Source organism: Phascolarctos cinereus, unplaced genomic scaffold (assembly GCF_003287225.1).
Source record: "Phascolarctos cinereus isolate Bilbo 61053 unplaced genomic scaffold, phaCin_HiC Scaffold_3;HRSCAF=262, whole genome shotgun sequence".
NCBI classification, from domain to species: Eukaryota; Metazoa; Chordata; class Mammalia; order Diprotodontia; family Phascolarctidae; genus Phascolarctos; species Phascolarctos cinereus.
Window position 1 is genome coordinate 241,298,612 of NW_027555736.1, and position 20,677 is coordinate 241,319,288.

Below are 20,677 nucleotides of genomic sequence, written 5' to 3' on the forward strand. Positions count from 1 at the left end.
CATAGGCATAGAGGAGTGAGAGTGCAGTATTTGTTCAGGGGGCTAGGGAGTTGCCAAATTAGGTGAGAGTGTGGAGAGCTAGGAGAGGAGGAATAGAAAATAAGGCTAGAAGAGTAATAATGTTGCTGGGTTGTGAAGGGCTTTGATAAGCCAGGCAAAGGAGTTGGACTTCTGCTAGGGATCTCTGAGCAGAGGAATGACCTGACCATGTTTATGAATTAAGAAAGATTATTTTGACAGAAGTATAAAGGGTGAATTGGAAGGGGGAGAGATTGGAGATGGGAAAACCTATGAAGGACTTCTGTAATGTTCTAGATGAGCGGTAGAGAAGCTTGTACGAGGGTGATTGTATTGAGATTAGAGAAAAGGGGACAAAGTTCAGAGATGTTTCATTGAGGGATTTAATAGGACTTGTTAATTAATTGGAAATTAACAGGAAAGAGATAGGAAGGGTAAAAACTTAATTTACAATCATGGAAGACATATATGGGACTGATTTTCTGACAAGTAGAAATAATGAAATCAGAAGGAAAAACAGATTTAGGTGGGAAAATAATGAACTCAGTTTTAGACTTGTTGAGTTTAAGGTGCTAGTGGCATATCTAGATCATGTGTTCTTAATCCATAAACCTTTTTTTTTCTTTTTTAAATTTGATAACCATTTCAACTTAACTGGTTTCTTTTATAATCCTATATGTTTAATTTTATGCCTTTTAAAGCATTATTCTAAATGATATTCTGGTTTCATCAGACCACCAGATGGGTTCATGACACAACAGAGGTTAAGAACCTCTGATAAGGATGGAGACATACTATCATCAGATGGAGAGATTAGATCTAGAGCTTAGAAGAAAAGCCAGGATTAGAAATATATGTGTGGGATCTGCCAAGAATGGGTGATTAAAGCTGTGGGAGTTAATAAGATTGCCCACAGAGAATGTAAGAGGAAAGAGGGCCAAGGAGAGACCTCTGGGGAATTCGTGCATTGGAGGATTGGGAAGAACAAGGAAGACAGTGCTTATAGAAAGAAAAAAATACCAGGAGATGTGGTGTCTTTGAAGCCACAGAAGAAGAGACTATCCAGTTGATAGGTGTCATGCCACAGTGAGGTCGAAGAGGGCGAGGATAGAAAAAGACTTTTGGACCTGACAATGAGGAGGTCATTTGTGACATGATAAAGCCATGTATCTGTAGAATGGAGGTGACAGAAGCGTTGTTGAGAGTTGAGGGGAGTTGAGAGAGTCTCACTTGAGGAAGTAGAGGCAATAGGTTTCCATGGCTTTTTCAAGAAGTGTAATAATGGAAAGGAAGAGATAGTTGGGATGGTAATTGGTTAGGTTAGAATGGTCAAGGTAAGTTTTCAAAATTTGGAGTGATCGTGTTTGTAGCAGGTGGGAAGGAGGCAGTTTTGATGGAATGTGTTAGAGGAGTTGACTGCTGACACAAGGTTCTAGAGTAGGTAGGAGGAAGTGCTGGGGGGGAGGGGAGGAAGGGACATATAGAATGGTTAACTTTACTGAGGTGTAGGGATGACTTTCCTGTGACCTGAGGGAAGCAGGAGAGAAAAGGTGATGACACTCGGAAAGTTTGAGAAATGAAGGTAGGGAACTGAGGAAGTTCACATTGAGTAACTACAGTTTTCTTTATAATATAGGATTAGCGCATAGTGGTGGGGAAGTTTGGGATAGTTGCCATAGAGAATAAGATAGGGAGTTAGTAGGGTAGAGTAAAGGGATTGTTGAAGAGCAATAAGTATTCATATGATGTTATATTCTGTGAAATTTTGATGTATGGAATAATGATTAATTTTTTAAAAATAAAAAAATCTTTGTTTCCTATTAAGTATCACTAGATTCATAGAATATTTTAAAAAGAGACAAACTAAAGTATTGTTACCAATATCATCGGATAACCTTAAAAGTATCACTTGAAAAGCTTTCTGATTAAAACCTAATCTTGTGTTTAAAATGGAGATACACATATATTTGTAGTGTGTTTCTAGACTGCACGTAAAAACAGATATAGCAGGGTACAATCCTGATGATGCACGTGCTTTTACCCTGAATCTTGGAGCGTAGTTGTGTGGTAGAAATCATGGAATAAGTTGTTAAGAATGACATAAAGTAAACGTCTTTTTAAGACAATATTCGTTGAGCAGAATAGCAAAATATGACTCTTTGAAAGTGATTAAACTGTATAACCATTTTGTTTCACTTCAAAACAGGTTTGTTGGGGCAGCTAGGTGGTGCAGTGGGTAGAGTTCCGGTTTTAGAGTCAGGAGGACTCGAGTTCAAATCCGGCCTCAGACACTTGACAGTTACTAGCTGTGTGACCCTGGGCAAGTCACTTAACCCCAGTTGTCTTAAAAAAAAAACAATTTCAAAACCAGGTTTGTTGATCAGAGTAATTACATTTTGATAGTATATTGGGTTTCTAGTAAGGCTTTAATGTAGTAGCTTTTAGTATTTCTAAATTTGACTCTATTCTGTGTTGCTAAAGGGTACCTCAAAGGCAAATCGGAAGACTGAAAGACTTAGGATTCATTGAATAATAAATCTACCATATGCAGGGATATTTTAAATTTATTTTTATTTTCCATTGTAGTATTTTTATTGCTATCCTTATATCAGTACTGCAAATATGCATCTGTTTTTCTAAACAGCCAACTGCATTACATTATTACCATTTTATGTAGCTTTCGTACAGAATGAAGAAAAATATTCCACGAACTGAAGTTACAGAGGAATTTAAGGAACCTAATGACCGGGTAATGAAGCTTATCACTGCTGATACACTAGAGGTAATTTTATTTTTGTTCTCTGAATGATTATCAGAGAATTTTACTAGGTGCTGCTGATTTCTCAGATTGATTTACCATATCATAGTGAAGTGCTATAAGTATTACCCCATACTCTTAGTTTTACTATAAATCTTGAAATTTGATGTAGTTTAATGATAGGTCCTCAGTTAAAATTTGAAGAGCCCAAATTAATGTTTAAAATTTTCTTTGATTGTGTACAAGGGAGTCCATCAGGCTACTGTTTTTATATTATATCATATATATTTCATATATATCATTTCCATATACTTCTTGGGTATTACATCTTTATAAGATTTGCGTCACATATTCCTGTTAAATTGCTTCTTATTCTAGTTGTATCTTTTTCTTTGTATAGAATCTTTTAAATTTTATATAGTCAAGATGTTTATTTTATGATTACTTTTGTCCTTTTTTTAGTGGTATTCCATTTTCGTTTGACCTAAATTGCAGAATAGGTGCTGATTTTCATTGTTAGAGGGAATTTCCTTGACAGAAATTTTTTTTTACACTAATGAAAGTCTAGGTCCAAATCAAAAATTTGAAAATGATATGTGTGTTAAACCTGACAGCCTTCTCAAATGCTTCTTATTCCTAATACTTTGTCTAGATTCTTTCTGTTCCTTCATACCACGCTTTTCACAAGTGGGGGACCAGGCCAGTCCTCTTTGTGATCTGTTCTTGCTCAAATCTTTCATTACCTATGAAAGCCTGAATTTAAGAGTTTAAAGGTCCTACGTGTGGTAGCTCTCATTTTTGGGCATAATGTCTGACAAATCTTCCCTCATTTCTGTAACTCATTCTGAGCATACCTCTCTGATGACCTAGGACTTGGGATTCTGTCTCTTCAGTAGAATTAAGGTGTATTCTTAGCTTTAAATTGCTGAGCCTGGTTAACGGGGAAACATTTTGGCAAGTGGTATGCACCGGACTGTTTTAGGAATAGACCAACTGATTTGGTTCCTCATCTGAAACATGAGCCTTGGCTTGCCCAGTATGGCCTTGCTTATGGAGATTTGATGTCTCAAATTAAGCCCTAATAGCTGTTTTCTCAGTTTCTGTTGACTTTTCATGGGCTTTTTCTCATCTTTAGCCTAGAAGCACTAGTGGACTAAATGACCCAGGATTCCAGAGTGAAAATATAAACAGTTGGCATCTGTTTATGCTTGTTGGTCCCCAGGTGCATGGGCTTTAGATCTAGTTGTTTGTTATTGATTCTTGGCCCCTCTCATCCCCATCTCTAGTCTTTTAGTTCACATATTTTGCTTTTTCCTTTGATATTTTAGGCTATCATTCAGCTGGACAGGTTTATCACTCAGACATGTCATGTTGTTGGAGGGCAAGAAACTGGATGGTTTTGAAACTCCACATTCAACCCATGCTTTAAAATCTCCATTATCTTGATTGAGCCTCTTCCTAGTCCCAAATCAGCTTAAAAATGTGGATATTTTTCCCATGTTCTCCATTAGGGACCTTGTGTTCTCCCTGATGGTTGATGTTAAAGTTGGATACTAGGTGGAATTGTGTCAAGAGAAACAGAAGTGTGTGAGTGGTGACTCCAGAAGAATTTTTAGATCGGGGAACAGTCAACATAACTGGTATTACGCATTTGTATGTGCATCTAGAGCATATGGGCAGTTGCTGGAGTTCCTTCCTCAACCTGTACAACCTTCCATACAGAGTGACAGGAGCCAAGAAAGAGGGCCTCTGGTAATACTGGTGTTATTGTTACCTTGTGCTCTACTGGTCAGTTTGTTCCCAAAAACTAGTAGGAGCTCAGAAATCTGTGATTCAAGTAGATTTTATAAAACTAAATCTGATTTTGCAGTTTTTCATCAGTTTTGTTTTTTGCTATGAGCTCTGGGTAAGGTGATAGAAATAGATGGACTGAACCTCAAAAGAGGGATTACTCAGTTATGGGGACAGAGGGAGAAGGTTTGAAAGTAGAGCTGTTGAACAAGGAGAAGGTTGATGCTTCCTCTAAGCCTGTTGTGTTAGGGTACATGAAAGATGGAGCCAGCCCATACTAGAGAGGTTGGCTAAAGGATTACACACACACACACAGACACACACACACACACACGTACATATATGTGTATATATACACCTACACGTGTATATGTACACCTATACATATACACATATATGCACACATGTATATTTGTGTGTGTGTATATATAATATACATACATACCTATATATATACATACACACACACACACACACACACACACACACACACACACATACATACATACACATCTGTGAAAACTGTAAGTTGGGAAGAGACTTAGGATAAAGAAAAGATTGTTAATAATAGAGCAGGAATTGAGATATGATGTGTGGAGGGCTAGACCTGTGATGAATTGGAATCTCTGTGCCTCTGTGTCTAATCCTAATTCCATTTCTGTTTTTAACTCTAATTTTATTTCTAATCAGTAGCCGTAAAATCTGTGCCATGAGAGGTGGGAGTTTTCCACCCATGTGAAAGGTTAATGGGGGGCCCAGCTCTCCAGGATTTTATTTGATGACTTAACATGGTATTCCTCTGGGAATCTGTGAATTAGTCTCTTTGGCTTGTCACTCAAACTTTGGGGTTCTGGGGATGGGTTAGTGGCATGTGGAGGTAGCACAGTTCTGATCAGGTGTATGGAACAGTAAACACCTGATGAGTGAGAAACACTGAACTCAGGCTTGACATCTGTGAAGTAAAGTCATTCCAAAATGCTGGGGAATGAAGCAATTCTAAAAGATCAGTGGAGCATTTGCCCATATGCTCTAGATCAGGGCTTCTTAAACTATTTCCACTCATGACCCCTTTTCTCCTTAGTTGGTGTTGCATGGCCTGAGGGCATGTGCAGTGCAAAGTGTTCAGAACCAAGGCTGCAGTGAAGTTGCAAGTTGCAGCATGGGCAAGCACTACCAGTAACACCTTGGTTTCATAGCACGTTTGATTTTTAATTAATTTTTCCTTGTTGAACTTTCAGAAACCTTTTACTGTTGCCAAAATTTTCATGACCTGATAGGGTCACGACCCACAGTTTAAGAAGCACTGCTTTAGATCACAAATGAGTCTCTTTATTCTAATGTAGGTCAGTCCCCTCTAGTGAAGACCCTTTACTGTCACTTCTTGAAGTTCAAGATCTCTGCTGGATATCTTTTTATCACTTTTTGTGTGCAATATTATCTCTGATTCCTTTCCCCCCATTGTTTTAATATGTTTCTCTTCCTGAGCTATCTTGTAAAGTAAGATTGTGTTACCTTCATCGTGGCTTTCTTTGGTATGTGCTTGGTTTGGTCCAGCTTTTCTTCTTGACTTCATATTTTGTTTTTTGCAGCTTTATCATTCTCAAAACCCTGTGTTTACATTTTATTTTTTCTATCCTGCCATATCTAGAATCCCTCATCTATCCAGAAAGAGTTAAGGGTTGGAGTGTTACTGCTAGAAATTTTTTTGTATTTTGTAGAAAATCTAATATCACTCCCATATTCTCAAAAATATATTGGCATTTATCTTTTGTTTCCAGGAAATTATGAATATCCATGATCATTACCAAGAAATGAAGCAGATAATTTCAGCTGATAAATCTCAGCCTGACAAAGCTCTCACCTTGATAAAAGATGAATTTTTAGTTAACATTAAGAACCTGGTTTTAGAACATAAACAGTGGCATGAAGACAAAAAGGTATGTGGATGCCTCTTTAATAGCTCAACTAAAAATATGAAGGAAAGTAGTAACCAAAGTGAGTCTTAATTTTTCATAAATATTAGTTACCAGTGGTATATAATATCATATTCTTTCATTACTGTGTCCAAATATGTAGTACTTATAGCTTCTACAGTATGAAGTTAGCAACATTTTTATGTTTGTGAAATAAGACTTTTTGAAGCTGTATTTAAATTCACCTTAGTTATTAACACAACTTCTCATATTAAGTCATCTTCCCCTTTCCTTAACTCTCTTTCTCCCTTCTAATCAGGTCTGAGGCCTATTGATTCTTCCTTTGTAACATCTCTGAAATATCCTTCTCTGGAACCCTGCTTTCTGGCTTACATCACTCCTGTCCTACACTACTATAATATCCTTGTAATTAATCTCTATGCATCTAGACTCTCTGCTCTTCATTCCATTCTCTGCACAGTGCTGAAATAGTAATACTCCTAGGTCATGGGATCATCCCCCTCTCCCCCACCAGAAACACACTTTTAATTGTTAGTTGTTACCCATTTTCTTTAAGATGAGATACAAAAACTCCTTAGTCTGGCCTCACATCTACCCTTCCAGTCCTATTCTATACTGTACTAGTATTCTTAATGTACTCTTTTTTTCCAAACAAATTGCATTATTTATTTTTCTATGGATTTGACACTCTTATCTCCTGCCCCTCTACATTCTTACTGCTCTCTGTGCCTAGAATATAAAGACTACATATCTACCTTAGAAAGTCCTTGTCTCTCCTTAAAGACATAGTTCAGGTGTTCCCTCCTCCATTTCTGTGAAGTCTTTTCTGAATATACATGTGCCCCCAGCACCTAGTAAAATGCATTGCAAAAGCAGGTGCTTAATGAATGTTGTTGAGTTGAACCCCATTATTATAAATTATATTTTCTAGGAGTAAATTACTTGCCAAGGTTTTACCCTAAAAGTTGCATTGATTGGCGTGATGCCATTCCTAAATTTCTAGAAATCGTATTTTTGACCGCCTTAGTACACATTTTCTACTGGCTGTTCAGCTTAATGCAAGAATTACTGAAGGTGAAGTATTGAATTATTGAAGCACTTACATCCAGTGTCAGCTACAAATTCTTCATATTTTGAGAAATAACTTTAGGCGTTGTTTCTTCTCTGGTAATGCTGGTTTTGAAAGTGGAATTTTCTAAAAAATTAAAAATCAAGTTTAATTTTATATGCAGTATGTATTTTGAGTACCGGATATTAAACATTGGGCGTTTATGTTGAAAAGGAAATGGCTTTTCTTTGTTTAGGCGGTCTCCCATTTTCACTTAGCCCAGTTCTCCTTTCTGACCTCGATGGAGAATATCAGGTTTTGGGATTAAGTCAAAGAGGCTCCCTGCTGGCTGGTTTCATCTTGCTTTATCTGAAATGCTGCCATATTTTTAATGTGTTAGTCTTTCTAAGACATTGTAGTTTGGGGTTCAGGGTATAGACTGGTAGCTAATTAGAGATGGTGAGCAAGGCTAATTAGTGGCCACCCAGGATCATAGGATTTAGAGCTAGAAGTGGATCCTGGAGACCATCTAACACCAAATCCATGTTTTACAGCTGAGAGAGGGGGCCCAGAGGACGACTTGCCCCGGATCATGTAGGTCAGGAGCATCGGAGTCAGATTGGAGCTCAGGAGCTTACTCTAGAGCAGTGCTCTTTTCACTCTAAATTGCGGGCTGAGGTGACTTGTAATAGTCAAACTAAGAACTTTGCCTCATGCCCTTAATTTCTCCAAAATCCTAGATAACAGTGATTTAAAAATGTTTTGTTTTTAATACTATTCTGCCAAATCAGATTAGTTGATCAGTCAGGCATATAGTTAGTATTCATCTGTATACGAACAAGGTATTTTTACTGAAAGTTATAAAAAATGAACAAATGTTCTGGCACTTGAGGAAACATGAAGGAAAAAAATGTGTTACCTGATTTATAGGATCAAGTTGTAGTTGCTTTCAAATGACACTTCATGTAAGTTAGAAATCATTCGATGTGATAGCTGAGTGAAGCTTAACAGTGAATTAATTTCAGGTTGTGGAGGATCCTAGAAAAATGTGGTAACTTTTAAAAATATTTTTAATCATTAGAAATAACTGTTCCTCATCCTAAAGTTAATTGCCTTTGTTCTGAGTTACTTTGAGTTATGAAATGTTATTCTTTGTTGTAACAGAAGGTATTTGTAAAAGTTAAAAATGAAGATGACCAAAGAGAAAAGGAAGGAAGTTCACAAGAATTGGAGGTAAGGAAAATATTCTTTAAAATTTCTTATATGGAGCAAAGAGATTAACTTTCAAGTCCTTGTAAAGAAAGTGATCTTTAGTCAGTTTTGAAATAATTACCTCAGAAATCCTAATTTAAAGTTCCCAGCTGTTTTATGATGAGGCATCTGGCTTCTTTGCTCTTTTCCTGATGTCTTGTAAGATAGTTCGTTGGAGTGGGGAAGGGAGAGGGATGATAGGGTAGCACTTGTGTATGCCCCTTTTACTCCTCTTCCCACCGCTTTTTTTTTTTTAATCTGGGAGATGGGAAGCATTCAAATCATGGGGCTTGGTATTGGAGTCAACAATTGCTACAAAGCTATTATTAAGGATTTCTTATGTACCAGACTCAGAGTACTAAGGTACAAAAGCAGTCCCTATCCTCAAGGAACTCAGCATTAACTCTGTTTACATAAGATAAACAAAGTAGATAGATAGTAAGGGAGGAGGAAGCACTGACAGTTGGGCAGACTGGGAGAGACCTCCTGCAGAAAGTGGGATTTGAACTGAGTCTTGAAAGAATCCATGGAAACTAAGCAGCAGAGGGGAGGAGAGCTGGAATTCCATATATAGGGGACAGCCAGTGCAGAAGCACAGATAGGAGCTGGAGTGTCATGCTTGAGAAACTGCAAATAAGCTAGTACAGCTTGGTCATAGAGTGCACAGAGCAGAATAAAGTGTAAGAAGATTAGAAAAGTAGGGTGGAACCAGGTTATGAAGACTTTTAATCCCAGAAGACTTTAAATTTTATCCTGGAAAATAATAGGGAACCACTGGAGTTTGAGTAGAAGGCTGACATGGTCAGACCTACACTTGAGAAAGATCACCTTGGAAACTGAGTAGAGGGTGGAGTGGAGTTGGGAGAAAATTAAGACGGGGAGATCAGTTAGAAAGGTGATTAGGGTCTACACTAGGATGATGGTTGTGTTAGTAGTGTAGAGGAGACACAGTCAAGAAATATTAAGATAGAAAAGATAGAAATGCCAGAGTTTGGCTGTGGAGGATGTGTAAGAATGAGGAATGGGGGGATAACACCTAGTTGATGAGCCTGGATGACTGAGAGGATAGTGGTGTTTTGATTATTACTGTAGGGAAGATGGGAGGACCAGAGGGTTTGTGGGAAAAGATACTGATTTCAGTTTTGGACATGCTGAGTTTCAGTTGCCTATGAGACATCTGTTTTGAGATCACCAAAAGTTGGTGATCCAGAGCTGTAGTGTGGGCTAGATATAGAGATTTGAGAATCATGTGCATAGTGATGATAAATGAAGTTTTGGGAGCTGATGGTGTCACTTAGTAAGATAGTATAGAGGGAGAAGAGAAGAGGGTCGGAGACAGACCGTTGGGGAACTCCCAGTGTAGTAATGATCATGACACGGATGAAGCAAAGGAGACTGAGAGGTCAGACAGTGAGAGGAGAACAGGGAGAGAAGCAGTGTCATGAAAGAGATGATCCAGGAGGATGAAGTATTGAATGCTGCAGAGATGTTGAGAAGAACAAGGATTGAGAAAAGGCCATTAGATTTGACAATTAAAATATTATTAATGACTTTGGATAGATGAGGTCAGAAACCAGACTGCAGAGGGTTTAGAAGAGAGTGAGAAGAAAGAAAGTGGAGGCACCAACTGTAGACAGCTTTCTTAAGGACAGTAGCCTTTAGAAGGGGAGGAAAGTTAGCAGGAAAATAGCTAATTGGGGATGCTTGGATCAAGTGAGAATTTTTTTTTTTGTGAGGCAATTGGGGTATAAGTGACTTGCCCAGAGTCACCAGGCTAGGGAGTATTATGTGTCTGAGGCCGGATTTGAACTCAGGTCCTCCTGAATCCAGGGTCGGTGCTCTATCCACTGTGCCACCTAGCTGCCCCCTCAAGTGAGAATTTTTAAGGATGGAGGAGACACAGGCATGTTTGTTGGCAACAGGAAAGGAACCAATGGGTGTGGAGAGATTGAAAAATAAGAGTGAGTGGGAATGATGGTGGGGACGATCTGCTTGACTTTATGAAAAGCTATGGATTAAGGGTGCATGTAAAGGGCTGGCCTTGGTAAAGAGGAGGGCCATCTCTTCATCTGACAGAAGTGAAAGAGGATATGGTAGAGGAAGATGTCTGAATGATGTGAGATGTGGAAGAATGGAGAAGGGGGGAGCTCATGGTGAATGGCTTCAGTTTTTTTGGCAGAAGTATGAGGCAAGGTCATCAGCTGAGGGGAAGGTCATGCCGGGGGAAGTTTAAAGAACATAAGAGAAGGTTTGAAACAACTGATTTAGAGAATGTGATGGTGAATTGATTAGGAAGAATGATTGCCTTGCTGCTGTGAGGGCCCATTTAAGATCAGATAACATAAATTTGTTGTGGACCCAAGTGCCAAGATTTCCTTATTTCCTTTTGATTCATTCACCAGCACTTGAATAGGAGCTAAGGAGGCAGATGGTGGAAGTAATCCATGTTTAGGATTACTCAAGGCTCAGTCAGTCAGTGATAGGGTAATGGGATATGTAATAGGATAAGGGATTCGGGAGTGGATTTTATAGAGTAGAATTGAGATCACCAAAGTGTAAAGGCAAGAAAGGGAACAGAGTGCAGTCAGAGCAGGGGGAGTAGCCTTGCAAAAAACTGAAGAGTAGAAGGGATGAAGGTCATGGAGGATTGAGCAGGTCATGGGAAATGATCAAGTTGAGAAACTGGGAAGTTTAGATGTTTGAGGGTATATCACTCTGTAAGTTGAAGTCCCCTAGCATTAGAGTAGGAATAGGAGAGGAGAGAAAGACTGTAAGCCAGGTACTGAAGTCATTGAGGAAAGAAAGGGAATGTTCTGGAGGCCTATAGAAAACAGCTACCAGAATTTTGACCAAGTTGTAGATATGGATTAATGAACCTTAAAGGAATAGAGGTTACTGAGCAATGATAGAAGGAGAGCTTGCACATGACAGTAGGGAGCAAGAAGTGTTCTGATTCCCACACAGCCCAACCAGGATTGGAAAAGATGTCGAGGGGAAGCTATGTCATCAGGAGGGAGCTCAGTCTCAGTGAATTAAGTCAAATCAACAAGTATTTATTAAGTATTCACAGGTACTGTGCTAAGCCCTGGAAATACAAATACAAGTAGAAGAGAAGACAGGGTGTGTTCTCAAGGAACTTATGTTCTAAGGGGAAAGACAATACATAAAGGGAAATATGGAGCAGGGAGCTCACAGGAGCCTTGGTATGGAGAAGTGACATGGAGGCCTCCTTCCAGGCAGGATAAAGTAAAGGCTCACCTGTCAAAGCCCATCAAAACCTAAGGGCAGAGTCCAGGGTTGTAGTGGAACATGGATGAGGTGGATGGATGGAGTGTATCCTGCTGGCCTTCTGTCCTGCCTGGAAATGCTGGTGAGCTTCAGTGAGATGAGGGTGGTTTCTGTTACCTGCTTGTGGTAGTGAGAAAAGAAGTGGTATGAGTGATTTATATATGCACTCTATTTCAGTATAATCTGTAAGTATTTTTATGTTTTTAAGACAACTTTTGAAGTAGAAGTCACTTGTGAAGGATGATAGTAATTTGTACAAATTAAGGATATTGGTCTTAAAAGTCTTGGTGGAATTTAACAACTTCATTAGTTGATCTTACCTAACTGCCATTTCTGATACTAGTTGCATATAGTAATAATTTCTTCTGGTGGGGTTAACGGTTTATTTTTAATTTCTGTCCAATTCTTGATTTGTTTGTTTGCAGGGTTCTGAAAGAGCAGGAGCATTAGCTAAAATAAAATCCAAGGCCTATTCAGTTGTCACTCAGGTAAATTAGTTTTTTTTTAACAAGATAACAAACATTTTTATGAGTATTTTGGTTATATTTTTGTCTTTTGTTAAGAGATTTTAAGCATTTTAGCTATAAGTTTGAGTACTGTGTTTTGATTTTTTTTGGATTTGATTGAATAAGGGGTACATTGCTAGAATTTTGAGTCATTTTATTTATTTAATAATCTTTGCAATCTAGGTTTTTTAAAAACTCTAATTGCAATTACTGTATGCAGTAGATGGATATATCCATATGATGAGAAATTTATGTATGTAGACCATATAAATGTAGTTATACGATTTCTCACATTCAACTTCAAAACACTTACTAGTTGATCTAAGTTTGATAGCATAACAGTCCATGATAGTCAGTTATATGGTAGTAGTGGCAGTTAGGTGGTCAGGCCCCCTAGTAGTCTGCTTTTTTATATGTGCTAATATAATATCTCTTTAGGTAAAATTTTTTTTCCTCAGGTTGGTCCACAGGCTGAATGTTGGCTTCCTGGCTAGTAGATCATTTAAAATCCTATAAATGCACAATTATAAACTGTCTTAAAGTCCTCTGTGGGTCATATGCAGTTGTTGCAAGTACCACAGAAGTAAACTTTCTTTGACCAAGATTTTACACCTTTAGCTGATGTTCTTATTCTTTGATCATATTAACATTTTTAACATTAACATTGCTTGACCCGATTTTTAGAGTTTCATGGAATCCGCTGTAATGGAATTTGAACTTTAGAGCTTGAAAAGAGACCTATTTATTACTAATCAGTTATTTTTCATTTTCATAACACTGTGGCCAAAATCTCACCAATGTTGTCATTTTTATTATCATAGGATCATAGATTTACACCTAGACTGGGTCTTGGAGTCTTCTAGCCCAACTCTTTTACTTTAGTATGATGAAATTGAGACCCAGAGAGATTAAGGAATTTGCCTGAGATTTCAAAGGAGTAAATGGCAGCAGACCTGGAATTTGATTACAGGCCCTCTAATCTCACAGTAGTCTGTGAGAGGACCATGCTGTTTCCTAAGTACAAAAACTGGTTAATTTTTTTATGCTTCATTTAGTGTTTTATCTTTCCCTAGTTACAGGTAAAAATTTTTAACATGAGTTTTTAAAACTTAGAGTTCTAAATTCTCTCCCTTCCTCCCTCCCCCCTCACCAAGAAGGCAGGCAATTCGGTATAGGTTATACATGTGTGGTCGTGCAAAACATATCCATAATAGTTTGTTATAAAAGAAAACAGATAAAAAAAAACTTCAAGAAAAATAAATAAGAAGTATGCTTCAATCTGTATTCAGATACCATCAGTAAAACTGGTTAATTAAAAATTTATTAACCAGAACCACCCAGTAAATATGATCTCTTCTATTGTCTTGTGATAGTTATTATTCATTACATTGAGATAAAGTGCCTTGGAATCAAGGCACTTTAAAGTAATGAAATGTCTTCTGAATCATCAAAAAATGATTAAATTTTGTTTGGATATAGTTTTAGTATTGTATGTTTTATTGCATGATGATTTTTTAATGATTTGTGATCCATTAGAAGATAAGTGCTGTATTAATGTGCTGGAGGGGAAACAACTGAGTTGGAGGAGCTGGATTCAGATTCCGTTACTGCTGTTCACTACTTGTATGACTTAGGCACATTAATTATCCTTTGTGGTTCTGTTTCCTCATACACATGTTGGGTTGGGCTTGGACTAGATGATCTTCAAAGTTATCTCTAAATCTATGACATTACATTAACTGCCATGTTTTCTTAATTGCAACACTTCATTTTCTTTTTTTTTAATGTAATGTTATCTATGTTTTATTATATTTTTATTTATTTTGTTAACTGTTTCCCAATTACATTTTGTTTTTTTTTTTGATTGGGCAATTGGGGTTAAGTGACTTGCCCGGGGTCACACAGCTGGTGTCAAGTGTTTGGTCTGAGGCTGGATTTGAACTCAGGTCCTCCTGACTTCAGGCCGGTGCTCTATCTGCTGCGCCACCTAGGCAACACTTCCTTTTCTAACCAGTCCAGATAGAGTTTATTTAATATTTATGCTGCCAGTTAAGCATTGTTTGTGGGCATGAGCAACTAGAAAAAATTGTCTTTCTTAAGAAACTGTGGTTATAGTTATGTGTTCTGTTGGTTGCACATTTATGATATTATTGATGTCTGTCTGTCATGCTGCATGATTTAGTGCAAGCTTATAGTGCTTTAGGAATTCAGAGAAAGGAAAGATTTCTGTGGTTGGAGTAATCAGGGCAAGCTTTGTGGAGGAGTTGGGTAGGATTTGATATGGTGGAGGGGGAGGATAGTCTAAATGACAGTAATAGCATTAATAAAGGCATAAAGGCTGGAATGAGCATGTGGGAGAGAGTAGGGAATTAGCCTGACTAGAACAGAGGGTATGAGTGGGTTGGGTTGGGTTAAAAAAAGCCTATGTCTTTGAATAAGGATAATGTTACAGTGTGGTATGTGCTAGGTGTGTAGTGTACAGACAGAGGATGTGAGTTATAAAATACTGGAATTTTTAAAATACATTTTCCTGTAAAATGTTCCTGATAGAACGTCTTTCTGCTTTGATCATATTTTTTGACTGGCTCTTTGTATTAAATATGTTTCTATTCCGTATACCTGTTAAAACCAGGATCCCTTATAACTAAGTAACTTTAATTTTTCAGGCATCCAAGTCAAGGAGACATCGTCAGGTCAAACTCGAACCACTTGAGTCAGAATTTGTTAAAAAGCTAGTCAAGACACCTTCTGATAAAGGAAACAAAGGAAAACTGGAATCAGAAGAGGAAACATCACCTCAAATTAAAGGTAACTTAATAAGGTCTTTATAGAAATGAGAGACAGTGATTTATATCTTTGTTGTGGACCAGATTCTCTTTCACTGTGTTTAGGGAGCTTGTAATCTTTAATATCAGGAAATTCACTTTTAGAGTCAAAGAATTTTAGAGTTCAATGATACCTCGATGGTGACCTAGTCTATTTTACAAAGAAACGAGACAAAGCAAGTTAAGTTGGGGCAGCTAGATGGCGCAGTGGAGGCAACTCATTTAACCCCGATTGCCTCGGGAAAAAAAAAAAAGTTAAGTCCTTTGCTCACATCTACATAGTTATGACTGAGAGCTAGGGCAAGAACTGTATACTCAGAGTCAGTAATTTTAGCCTTTATGTCCCCATGGCTGCTGCCAGCAGGTACCAGAACAAAACTATGACAGACTCACTGTGTGAGCTAGAATTCTCCTTAGCTGCTTTTCTGTTCAGCATGAAGCTTTTACTACTTTGAGTGTTTGGCTCCTGAGGAAGGATTGTTTTAAACAGCTGAAGGAGTAGGCACAGCAAACCAAGTCACAGTATTAAAATCATATGTCCTGACTATACGCTTTGGGTTTCATTTGTTTTTGTATGGGTGATAAGCATACACACAAGTATAACAGTCATTGTTGTTCAGTTTTACTACACATAATACAGTGTTCTTCTGGAACCTGTTTGGGTATACTTGTGCTTATGTTAAATGGCCTTAGACTGCTATTCGTTTTGAGTTTGTGTCTGCTTTTTTCAGATTTCTTTGTCTTTTCCCAGTCACTCTTTATTTTATTATTATAATATTATTTCTGCCTTATTATAATATTAGTGTTTCTGCCTGTAGTGCCACTAAGATGGAAAGAAAGCTTGAAATCATGATGCCAGGCTCAGCTGAAGAGAAGACTTAGGATGTAACATAACAGCATCTTCTGATATTTGAAATATTTGAACAATTGTCAGGTGGAAGAGGGATGAATAAACTTGTTTTGCTTGACCTGAGAAATTAGAGCTAGGAGTAATTGTGGAAATTGCAGGGAGGCACATTGCTGGCTCAATATAAAAGAAAATCTTCCTTTAAAAATAGATAGAGATCTCCAAAAGTGGAATTCTCTGACTCATGAAGTAGTGAGTTTTCCTTTACTGATGGTCTTCAGGTGGAGGCTAAATGGTGATTTTGTATAGAGGAGTGGTATAGATGATTCTTCCTTAGGTATAGAGGAACTCTGAGGTAGTCCCTTCCTGTTCTCACATTCTGTGATTTCCCTTCCTTATTGCCAAGTGCTTTTAATATGTGATGACTCTGTAAACCAGATGATCAAGCCCATGAGAATTATGTGTAAGATATTCCCAGGATGAGCCTGAGTGGTTTTCCTGTCAGTAGAGAAAATTAGTTTTAGTGCCTGGATTTTGTGACCTCTATTTTGGCTTGTCAGAGGTCTTTCTGCTTACGTCCTAACACTTGGTTGTGTTTGGGTTAGCTAAAGTGTTAGTGTATTTCAGAGCCCCTTAAAATTTGTTTCTCTTTTTTCTTTTGAATTATTGCATTTAATGTTAACAATTTAGTAAAGTTAAATATAATTAGATAAAACTTTGTCTCCAAGATAGTTTTTAAATGCTTATTTCATAGTTGTAAAAAAAAAATAATGTTCTGAAATATCCACTTGCTAGCCAACATAATTTAACCTAAGTTTGTTAGAAATTGATCACCTGGGTTAGTAATCATGCTATGTAGAACATAAAATCAATTTTTTTTCCCTTCTGTTAACTTTTCCCTCTTCTTTCCTTCCTTCCTTCCTTCTTTTTTTCTTTTAACATTTTTCATTCAGCTGTATTACATGATGACAATTTAGTTCAGAATTTTGAATAATTATTCATCAGAACCATGCAAAAACTAGTATGCCTGCATTGTTTGGTATAACGTTTTGGTGGGAAATAACAGCATAGATATATGCTGTATAGCTTTGACAGTGATGATTAAGAAGGGTTTATGTGTTAAACATGTAAGAATATAAGGTCACCATGGTTTAAATATCTTTATATAATTAGGTCCTTTAATAGAATTTGAGAAACACTTAATTGTTGTTTCTTAATGGTTGTCAAGCTTTTTTTTTTTTCATATTTCATTAGTGGTATCTTCAGTCCAATTATCTTTATCAAAACAATTTTTTCCTTTGATGTAGGAATTTAAAAAAATAGATTGAATTGGGCCCAGAAGACTCCTGAAACATTGTGCAAAGCATTTACATACCATATATTACATGTATACTTGAAATATATTTGGTTCAGAGAAGTTACTGTCACTATAATTGTATTTTTATTCTAAACATTTAGCTTTGATATGTTGACATAGTGTGTTATATCACAGGATCTTAGAGCTAAAGCTGACAGAGCTCTTAGAGATCATTGAGCACAACTCCTTCATTTTATAGTTGAGTAAACTGAGACCCAGAGATGTGGAGTGACTTTCCCAGTGCTGCAGATAGACAGTAAGTATAAGAGCTAGGATGGGAGTTCAGGTTCCCGGATCTTGTATCCAGGACTCTTTCTATTATACATGTTGCTTTTGGAATGTTCCCCCTCACTGTCCCTCCCCCCACTCCCCCAACTAAAATATTCTTTCTCTAACATATATACTTGAGATTTAGTAGAATGGAATCTGTGATTGGTCTATGACTCTAGAAGGGTACCTTATTATTTTTTTTTAATTTGTTTTGATTTATCAACAATCACTTCCATATGCTTTTGAGTTTAAAACTTTTCTCCCTTTCCTCCCCACCACCCTCCCCAAGATGGTGCACAATCTGATGTGGACTATACGTATACATTCCCATTAAACATATTTTCACATTAGTGATGTTGTAAGTAAGAATTAGAACCAATAGGAGGAACCACCAGAAAGAGGAAATGAAACTCACCAGAAGAAAAAAAAATAGCAAATAGTATGATTTAATTTGCATTCATACTCCATAGTTCTTTCTTTGGATGTGGATAGCATTTTCCATCCCAAGGCCTTTGGAGATTTCTTAGATCCTTGAATTGTGGGAAAGGGTTAAGTTTATCAAATTAGTCATCTCATAATGTGGCTGTTATTGTGTACAACATTCTTTTGGTTCTGCTCACTTCACTCAGCATCAGACCATACAAGTCTTTCTAGGTTTTTCTGAAGTCAGCCTGTTCATCATTTCTAATAGTACAGTAGTATTCCATTACATTCCTATACCATGACTTGCTCAGCCATTCCCCAGTTGATGGGCATCTTCTCAATTTCCAATTCTTTTGCCAAGGGGTACCTTATTTTAAAAGGAAAAGGATAGTTGAATGGGAGCTGGGGAAGGCAGGAGGAATAGAGTAACACTTAGGTTAAGAAGGTGTATGGGGGAAATCTAGAAATCAGAGGAAGTTGTAAAGAACATTTGGGTCAAGATCATTGGAGACAGAAAAAATATTGGTATCGGAGTATACTACAAACTGTCTCAGTAAAGAGCTCACTTCAAGGACATGGATTGCAACCTAGCATAGAGATATGATGTAGTATTGATGGGAAACTTTGTGTATTTGGACTGAATTCAGCTGAGTTCAGCTCACTCTGACAAAAACAGATGTTAATATTTTCTTGAAAAGGACCAGTTACTTGCTGTGGCCAAAGTGATGGGGAACCATCTTGTGTGATCCATCTTAGCATTTTTGACAGTGAAGGAAAGGAAACATGGTTACAGTATTAAATTTGGAGAGAGTATATTTTAGAATGTTCAGGGAAAACATAAATAAGAGCCCATGGTCTAAGATTCTGTAGGGAAGGTTAGTCCCAGAGGGAAGGTACACTCTTAATGAAATTCTGAAGACACAAATAAATAATTCCATTGAAAAGTCAAAGGAGGAATTGTCTAAAAAGATTATTTGAAAGAGAGGAAGGGGGAGAAAATTTGGAACTCAACATCTTATGGAAGTGAATGTTGAAAACTAAAAATAAATTAATATTTTAAAAAAAGGTTATTTGAATTCATAGGGAATGTATAGACCAACAAAAAGAGGTAGGAGTATTTCTCAAGGAAATTGAATTTCTTTCTTAAATGCTTTCAAGTGTTTATTGCCTCTAGATTATAAACTCAGGTATTGCCATTCACCATTAAAACTTATTTTACATTATTTCCTTTCACACATCACAGTTAAACTGGCATGTGGCTGCTCTCCATACTTTGCCTTCCATTTTCCATCTTGGTATGTTTGTAAGAGCTATCCCTGTACTGGGAATGTGTTTCTTCCTTGTGACTGCCTTTTCCAAAAAAATCTGTAGTTTTCTTCAGGGCTTGGTTCAAGTTCCACTCGTTTGATTTCCTACTTGTTTGGATTCTCAGCTACCTCAAATTATCTTGTAATTGCCCATTGTTTACATATTGCATACATTGCCTCCTTGAGGACAGAGACTTTTCCATATTTTTTTTGTGTCCTTAGCATCTAGCATAGTACCTAGTACAGAGTATAGATGCTTTATAAATGTTGATTTGAATGAGTAAATGCAGAACTCATTTTTATTTCGCTTTTGATTTTCTACAAAGAATGACGTTTGGGCTGGAAATTACAGAAAAGCCCAGTTAGTGAACAAATGTGTAAGCACCTACTTTGTTCCACGCACTGAGTCAGATGTTACGGATAAAATATGATGAAACAATTCATACTTGGAAGGAGCTTATGTTCTAATAGGAAAGACACTAAAATTATATATAGAATAAATATGAGGAAAATAGGTACAAAATACTTAAGTACAGTGTAAATTGGGTGGGAAGGAGCTAACGTTTAGGAAGAACACGAAAGATTTCATGTAGAAAGTGGTGCTTGAGCTGTGTCTTGAAGTAAAAGAGGGATTGGATTCTATGAGGGAGATTAGGAAGGGAGTACATGGAGATGGGGGGAGTACAGAAAGAGAGAGAGATAGTGAGTGTGTGTGTGTGTGTGTGTGTGTGTGTGGTGTGTGTGTAGGAGAGAGGGAACTGTGAAGCTGGAAAGATGGGTTGGGACCAGATTGTGAAGGACTTTAAAAGCTAAATAGAAGAGCTACCAGAGTTCATTGTGTAGGAGAGTGACATGGTTAGTTTTGTGCTTAAGGAAAATCATTTTGGTAAGAGTATATAAGAGATAGATTGGAGTAGGAAGAAACTTGAGTCAGGGAAATCAGTCAAGAGTCACTTGCAGTAACCTAGGGGAGAGATAATAAGGGCCTAAACTAAGGTGGTAGCTGTGTTAGTAGAGAGGAGTCAGCCTTAAGAGATCTTGTGTAGGAAAAAAA

The 20,677-nt window shown here is 37.3% G+C and overlaps 1 protein-coding gene across 1 annotated transcript in view; it reads left to right on the plus strand.

The window, feature by feature from the left end:
- The window catches only part of SNAPC1 (small nuclear RNA activating complex polypeptide 1), a 37,802-nt gene that overhangs the window by 6,241 nt on the left and 10,884 nt on the right, over window positions 1-20,677 (plus strand). Inside the window, 5 exon segments of the mRNA XM_020986499.2 lie at window positions 2,696-2,800; window positions 6,346-6,504; window positions 8,714-8,782; window positions 12,514-12,576; window positions 15,261-15,402. Of these exon segments, the coding sequence (XP_020842158.1) occupies window positions 2,696-2,800; window positions 6,346-6,504; window positions 8,714-8,782; window positions 12,514-12,576; window positions 15,261-15,402 (538 nt within the window).